Consider the following 8,782-nt stretch of genomic DNA (forward strand, 5'->3'; position numbering starts at 1 on the left):
TGTGTATATGTGTGCATGTCTGAACGTATGGACATATTGACGTATGGACACGTTGACGTATGGACGTGTTGACGTATGGACGTGTTGACGTATGGACGTGTTGGCGTATGGACGTGTTGACGTATGGACGTGTTGGCGTATGGACGTGTTGACGTATGGACGTGTTGACGTATGGACGTGTTGACGTATGGACATATTGGCGTATGGACGTACGGATAAATAAGCCTATCCAAGCGCGAGCAGCCATAATCATAATGATTAAGCTGGCTGGACTCAGTTCTCTCTTACGGTATACATGTCTTCAGTACATACCACCCCAATAAAAACATCATTATTTTTCATTTCAACAAATTTTTTACTTAAATGAACGACTCAACGAGTTAAAAGTTTGTCATAACTAATTTCGTACTATACTAGTGTTATACTTCCCTCCCCCTCTGTTTTTCTGCATCCATTTTTTCTATTGCTGTTGTGGATATCTCCTTCCCATGTTGCTGCTTCCTGTCTGTAATTACTACTACCACAAAAGATCGGTTACATGAAAATTATTTCTAAAGACATATCTTAGTTCGTTTGACACGTTTATATGAACATAATTTCATAATTTCATAATTTCATAGTTTCATTATTTCATAATTTCATAATTTCATTATTTCATTATTTCATTATTTCATAATTTCATAATTTCATAGTTTCATTATTTCATAATTTCATAATTTCATTATTTCATTATTTCATTATTTCATTATTTCATAATTTCATTATTTCATTATTTCATTAATTTGTTATTTTATTATTTTTACTTTTATTTGTTTTTGCCATCTCCGTGTTTTCCTTTTATAAGCGCAGAAATAAGAACACTACCACTATTATCTTGTTCGTTAGCTAAGAGTTTGTCTCATTTCGTTATATACTTCACAATAAGGTCTTAAAAATTTTACGCGATACAGCCTTCTGCTTATTGTTTCGTTTGACGTCACCTCCTACTGCTGCTTTTGTTTGTTCGCTTCTTCGTTTGACCGTTCTATTGTTTTTTTATTTTTTATTTTTTATTTTTTTATTTTTATTTATTTTTTTTTTTTTATTTTTTTTATACTTCCGCTTGTTGCATTTCACCATTTTTCAACAGAGCCAACTTCTTTCATTTCTCTTACAATTTGATCAGTTCATTCTCAACTGCTATTTTACCGATCTATTCTCCTACACTTTTTCAAAATTGAAAGTACTATCTTAGGGAAATATCTAAAATATGCCTTTTCTTTCAATGTTAAGATTATGTACACATGCATGTTTTTTTTTTTCCCCATTTTTCTTCCTCATTTTTTCCTCATTTTTTCCTCATTTTTTCCCCATTTTTTCCCCATTTTTTCCCCATTTTTTCCCTATTTTTTCTTACCTTTATTTTCTAACGTTTCGCTCCTTGACAGAATTTAAGCGCTCATGTTCAGTAGTACACCTTATAGAAAGGAATTAAAAAATGTGAGCAGTGTGCACATAGTAGGTACTCAGAATAACGCGACTGCGCGAAAGGATCAAGTGCACATATAAACACGTAAACATATAATTACGTATACATAAATACATACACATATGTACATTCATACACATACGTACATTCATACACATACGTACATTCATACACATATGTACAACAATTCAAAATGAAAGTTTACAATACCTTGTAACACACTCCTTTGCATTTTTAAATTATTCTCCTTCGAAATATTTTTATGAACGTTCATAATATGCCCAGTTGCTGAATTTGAAAATTTTATTTTTTGTTTTTTTATGAAATGTTTATTTTTTTCTTTATGAAAATTTTCAAAGGATAAAAGGGTTTATACATTTATACATGTATGCATGTATATGTATATATATGTATATGTATATGTATATGTATGTATATGTTTATGTATATGTATATGTATATATATGTATGTATATGTATGTATTTATGTGTACGTATATGTATGTATTTGTAAGTACGTATATATATATATATATATATATATATATATATGTATATGTATGTATGTATATACGCACTTATGAAGAGTGCATTTTTAAATTGGCGCGTTTGTTTTTCATATTCAGAGTAATGTTAAGTACTGCTCATATGTGTACATGTATATGCATTTTCGTATTTTTTAAAAATGTGATTGTAAAGTGAACATAAATGTGTACGTAAATGTTAAGATGAATTTGATGTGAATGTTTTTTGTACAGTTATTATTTATTTTTTAAGAAGACAAAAAAATTGAATATACAACTGAGTAGGCCGACATACGAGCAATCAAACGAACGTCTAACTAACGTCAAAGTGAACGCATATCTAAGTGAACAATCATCCAAGAGAACACTCATCCGAGTGAGCACATGCACACACCGCTCATACTAAGAAGCCTTTTTTTAGCTGTGTCCAAAGGAATATAACTAAATGAACGAAATAGAAACAATAATGAAAAACGACAATGACGGAAAAATAGAAGTTCTGACGGAGCATTCAAAAAAAAAGAAATATTTAAATTCTTTGTACAGAGAAGATAATAGAACCCACACACAAACACAAGAGATATCCACCTGTCACTCACTATCAGATGGGAAAAAAACAAATGAACATATACTAAAAGAAAGCATAACTAAAATTTTACCCAAAGAAAAAACATATAACCAGATGGAAAAAATAAATGAACAGTCGGAGGGGGGAAATGCAGAACTCAGTCAATACACTTGTGCAAAGAAAACACAGAGCGAGAAACTAATGAACGAAAAAGTAAATGTAGATGCATCTACAGTTAATATGCACACAGAGGAGCATATTATATATATAAACAAACAGAATGAACGGGAAAATAACAGCATTGATGGGTGCACCAAAATAGCTAAGTTGGTCGGTAAAGAGAAGAGTACGAACGATAAAAAGGATGGAAGCACGAATGTGCAATGCAAGAGCGGCAGCATGAATGCACAGTGCAAGAGCGGCAGCATGAATGCACAGTGCAAGAGCGGCAGCATGAATGCACAGTGCAAGAACGATAGCATGAATGTTAGTGGAAAAAGAGGATGCATAAATGTGAATGGCAAGGAAAGCGGCTTATATGAGGATTCACATATAACACACGAAACGAACAGCAGTAGGACTCCCCGAACTTACACAAAATATGTCGGAAAGAAAGAAGGAAAGGATACAGCGTTCGTTAAACACAATAGGAACTGTAATATCCCATCGATGGCTAAGTCTACTAAGAGAGAGAATATACTAATACATAAGGACGAAAAAAAGAAAAAAAATCCGTATGAAACGTCTAAGGAGAATAAACTAAACGTTTTAACAAAAAGGGTTAGGTGTCTAACTATTTTTGAAAATTCGAAAGATTTACCCAAAGAGAATAGTAACAAGAACTACAGTAAGAATAACACATCAGAGCAACAAGATGATCCTAATTTGGATAAAGAAAAGAATAAGAAGAAGCATGTACTGTTACTCTTGACAAGAGATTTTAGAGTAAATGACAACTGGTCGGTTATATATGCATACGAAATAGCAAAAAAAAAAAGAAGTAATTTATTAGCATGTACATATATTAATAGAAAAGAACAGTTTACTCATAGATACATAGATATAAAACTAAAGGTGTTGAAACATTTAGAAGAAAATTTAAAAAAAGTAAATATTCCATTTTATGTCTTACCAATATATATGATAGACGAGTTAATGGAATTTCTAAGAATACAACAAATTAACACGATCGTATGCGATTTTCATCCTTTAGAAGAACAAAAAAATTTTATACAAAATCTTTCCTATTTAGCAGTTAAAAAAAAAATTAAAGTTTTTCAAGTTGATTCTCATAATATCATTCCTTTATGGTTAACATCGAAAAATGAAGAATGCTCTGCAAGGACAATAAGACCTAAAATTCAAAATCTGCTACCTACTTTTCTAATCGAATATATAAATGTCGAATTTTTTGATCAGAATTTTATATTCCCTCAATCATTTGTTATAGATGATGTTATTAAAAAACTTACTGTTTTTAAATCATGTTCTGTGTTGCCAAATTTTGTATGTACAGAAAAAAAGGCACATGAAATTTTGGACAACTTTTGCAAAAAAAAATTGGACAAATATAACGCGAAGAAAAATGACCCCAACAGTGACTCATACACCTTGCTCTTGCCATACATAAATTTTGGAATTCTATCTGCACAGAGGTATTTAGGAAGAAAAAGTGCTAATTGAGATGTTTGACCATTTGCTCATTTGATCATTTACACTTTTGTGTGCGTTAAATTTTACTTCCAATTGAGCTTGAAAAATGGAATGTATTTTTTTAATTTTTATTTTTATATTTTTGCATTTTTGCATTTTTGCATTTTTGCATTTTTGCATTTTTTCATTTTTGCATTTTTTCATTTTTGCATTTTTTCATTTTTGCATTTTTGCATTTTTGCATTTTTTCATTTTTCCATTTTTGCATTTTTCTTCTCTTTATTTTTCTTATCCCTCTCATGCGCAGGTGTGTGCTGGAGGTTAACAAATACGCATACAATTTTCCTTCGATAAATACGGTAAGCGGAAAGGAGTCTTTCAATGATGACATAATAATGAGAAAGGAGCTAGCTGACAATTATTGTTATTACAATAAAAATTATGATAATTTTAATGGGGGAAAGGAATGGGCAAAAGAAAGTTTAAAAAAACATGATGCTGATAAAAGAGAACACCTATACGATTACGACGATTTTAAAAATGCGAAGACACACAATGATATATGGAATTGTTGTCAATTACAATTAATTAATGAAGGAATAATTCATGAATTTTTAAAAATGTACTGGGCAAAAAAAATTCTGAACTGGTCAGAAAATTCCAAAACTGCTCTAAAATATGCTATAAAATTAAACGAGGAATTTGCAATTGATGGAAAAACGTCGAATGGATATGTTGCAATTATGTGGTCCATTATGGGTGTACATGACCAAAGTTGGAATGAAAGAACAGTATTTGGTAAAGTTAGATATATGAATTATAATGGATGCAAAAGAAATTTTGATATTAACATGTATATGTCAAAATATCCAAAAGGGAAAGAAAACGCCTTAATTGTTCAGAAAATTCCAACCATGACATTTACAAATTACATAAAAAAAAGGAAAAATAGCACTATTGTAACAAATACGGAGAAAACAAATGAAAAACAGAAGAAGAGAAGCTTAACGAGTGGTACACATAAACATTAAAAAAGAAAAGAAAATGAAACTCTTATTCGATTCTTTTCCTGTCAATGAACAAATCCATTTTTTAAAAATTGTCAAAAGGAGGGGAGACACGTTCTAAACGCGCGAACGGGAATGAATTAGAGAAATATACTTAAGCGTACATATACATGCCTGAAGCGTTTGCACGTGGTTATGTGTGTACGTACATGTACATACGCAACGTTGGAGGATAAGTAGATAAGGCACTAACGTGAAGCATTTTATTCGCAAAATGGTTAACAATGTACTTTATATTTATTTATTCATTCATTCGTTCATTCGTTCATTCGTTCATTCGTTCATTCGTTCATTCGTTCCTTCATTCGTTCATTCGTTCGTTCCTTCATTCGTCCATTCATTCGTCCATTCATTCGTTCCTTCATTCGTCCATTCATTCGTCCATTCATTCGTTCATTCATTCGTTCATTCATTCGTTCATTTTAAATATTTAGAAGGTGCCGTATCGAGTCCTCATATTTTATAATTTGCCTATTTAAAGATTCATTTCTTTTTTGTTTCTATGTTATTTTGGAAGAATGTAAATGATACGTATTAGTAATGTGTATATGCACATATATGTTTGCACGTGCACACATAATAATTTTATACATTACAATTAGTTATGTCAACAATATTTTTTTAAAAGTACACGTTTATTGTACGTGATAAAGCAAATAAGCAAATTAAGCAGATATGATAACATACGAACAAACGAATAAACAAATTTACTAATATACAAATATACAAAAATACGAATAAACAAATATATACATATATGTACATTTACACACCCATGCACTTATGCATAACAGACTAATTAAAATTTTGCTAAAAACAAAACAATGCTAATGCAAATCCCTCAATGAGAACAAAAAAAAACAAAATATAAAACAAAATAAAAAACAAAATATAAAACAAAATAAAAAACAAAATAAAAAACAAAATATAAAACAAAATAAAAAACAAAATATAAACAAAATATAAACAAAAATAAAAAACAAAATATAAAACAAAATATAAAACAAAATATAAAACAAAATATAAAACAAAATAAAAAACAAAATATAAAACAAAATATAAAACAAAATAAAAAACAAAATATAAAATAATAAATAAAATAAAATATCAAAGATAGCCAAACAACGTAATTCTTCCTTATTGCAACTTCAAATGCTGAAGCAAAACTTCTTTTGCAACCTGCGCTTTTTTCTGTATATAAGCTGAACCATTGTATGGTCCGCTCTTTTCATTTAATTTGTTTAAAACAAGGTGCCTGTTATTTATTTCTTCTTTTAATGACTTCAATTCCTCTTTACTTAACTTTTTATATATTTTATTTTTGTCTAAATTCAATATATTTAAAGCTTCTTCAACGTTCATACAAGAGTTATACTTTTCTTTTATAAAGTGTGTGTTGTGTTTGTTCTTTATGATTTCTTTGTATGCCTGTAGAGGAGTGTGCACGAAGAGAAATATGTTCATGTAGGCTTCCATATAAACCCACGAAAATACATAAGGGTGTACATATATACACATATATATAAATATATATATGTATATACACACACATAGGGACATACATAGATAAATATGCACATGTACATGCGTTTCATGCATATAATGTGTAAAGATCAAATCAGTAAGAAAAACAAATACAACTATGCTTAACATGTTTTTGTACACGTGTTCATTCACTCTAAACTAAGAGCATAAGACAAGCACTTATTCATAACAATGTAAATATACGTTTCAACAAAAAAATATGCGATTTCACGTTTTAACGCATGTCCCACAATTGACGCGCGTGTATGTATGTATGTATGTATATGTGTATGTATGTATGTATGTATGTATATGTGTATGTATGTATGTATGTATATGTGTATGTATATGTGTATGCATGTATGTATGTATATGTGTATGCATGTATGTATGTATATGTGTATGCATGTATGTATATGTGTATGTATGTATAATACGTTACATATTAGGTAGAGCGTGTATTGACAGTGCAACATACTCAAATAGGACACAAATCATAAACTTTTATGTATTAGCAAGTTAGATGGAAAATAGGCTGAAAGATAGTTTTTTTTTTTTTTTTTTTTTTGTTATTCTTTAGATAGTACGTATGTATGCATGCACGTAAGCACAAATTTTTATACATTCATGTACAAACATATGTACATGCATATGTACACATTAGCAAACTCCAAAGTATTACTTGTATGAACGCTTTGCCCAATGCTGTAGATGTTATAATCAAAAACTGAAAAACAAATTGACTTAGTGGTCTAAAGGGTAACATTTTTAATTTCCCCAAATTAAAAGAATATTTAACTATAAGAAAGAATTTACTCTATTCTTTAAAAAAAAAAAAAAAAAAAAATTTGACTTCTATCATTTGATACATATAATAATAATAAATATTGCCATTATTAAAAATATTCATTTGAAAGGAAAAAAGCTGTAACATATAAAGTTGAAGGAAAAAAAAAAAAAAAATTAAATTACAAAAAGGGCTACAATATAAAATAGCCAACTCGTGTTTTATGAATTGTAAAAAGTAACAGCATAAATATACATACCATATATAAGTGTACGTAATTATATATATATATATATATGTTTGTACAAATGTATGTATATATGTATGTATACATGTACGTATATATGTATGTATATATGTTTGTATATATGTATGTATTATGGTATATATTTTTCTTTTGCCATTTCTCCTTTAATAGAGGTTCAGCTAAAATGAAATGTTCACTCAGTATGTCGTAGTGTTATGTTATGCTATTTTATTTACTTCTATTTTTATTTATATTTATATTTTTATTTCTATGTTAATTTCTATTTTTGTTTTTCAATTTAAGCAAAAATGTTATTCGGCTTTCTTTCGTTTAATAGAATAAAAAAAATAAAAAAGAAAAGAAAACACTGACGTTCAACTTTTTTTTTTTTTTTTTTTTTTTGTCAAAAATAACGTACATAATTGTGAATTATGGAAAGTTGTTAATTTGTTGTTCGTAGTGAATGTATGCTGCGCACAGCTTTTTTTACTCTTTTTTTGCTCTTTTTTTTTTTCTTTTTTTTCTTTAATTTTTCTTTTCAATTTTCTTATTTTTTCTTCTCATTTTTTTTCTTTTTTCTTCTCATTTTTTTTCTTTTTTCTTCTCATTTTTTTTCTTTTTTCTTTCTTTTTTTTCTTTTTTCTTCTTATTTTTCTTCAATTTTTTCCTTTTTCATCTTTTTTTTTTTTTTTTGTTCCCTCTACGATTTTTTTTGTTGTTTTTTCTTTCGAAACGGTCTTCCTTCTTTCGTTCTTTTTCTTTTTCTTTTTCTTTTTCTCATTCTCTTTCTCTTTCTCTTTCTCTTTTTCTTTTTCTCTCTTTTTTTTTTTTTTTTTTTTTTTAGAAGTGGAAAATATAATGATAAGTAAATCGAAATTGTTGCTCTTCAAAAATAAGCTGGCTTCAGGAGGTGCTTAACGAAAAAAGGAAAAACTCATTAACGT

At 28.6% G+C, this 8,782-nt stretch overlaps 2 protein-coding genes across 2 annotated transcripts; one reads left to right on the forward strand and one right to left on the reverse strand.

Moving 5' to 3' along the window:
- Positions 1-2,458: 2,458 nt before the first annotated feature.
- On the forward strand, positions 2,459-5,244 carry PmUG01_10031000 (deoxyribodipyrimidine photo-lyase, putative; the record flags this gene model as incomplete). The annotated part of the gene is made up of 2 exons (XM_029005502.1): positions 2,459-4,215; positions 4,521-5,244. The coding sequence occupies 2 exons, from the start codon at positions 2,459-2,461 to the stop codon at positions 5,242-5,244; spliced, it is 2,481 nt and encodes an 826-aa protein (XP_028862084.1).
- Positions 5,245-6,417: 1,173 nt separating this feature from the next.
- On the reverse strand, positions 6,418-7,570 carry PAM16 (mitochondrial import inner membrane translocase subunit TIM16, putative; the record flags this gene model as incomplete). Its single annotated transcript, XM_029005503.1, has 2 exons — positions 6,418-6,708; positions 7,487-7,570. The coding sequence occupies 2 exons, from the start codon at positions 7,568-7,570 to the stop codon at positions 6,418-6,420; spliced, it is 375 nt and encodes a 124-aa protein (XP_028862085.1).
- Between the last annotated feature and the right edge of the window lie 1,212 nt (positions 7,571-8,782).

The sequence above is a fragment of the Plasmodium malariae genome, assembly GCF_900090045.1.
Source record: "Plasmodium malariae genome assembly, chromosome: 10".
Classification (NCBI taxonomy): Eukaryota; Apicomplexa; class Aconoidasida; order Haemosporida; family Plasmodiidae; genus Plasmodium; species Plasmodium malariae.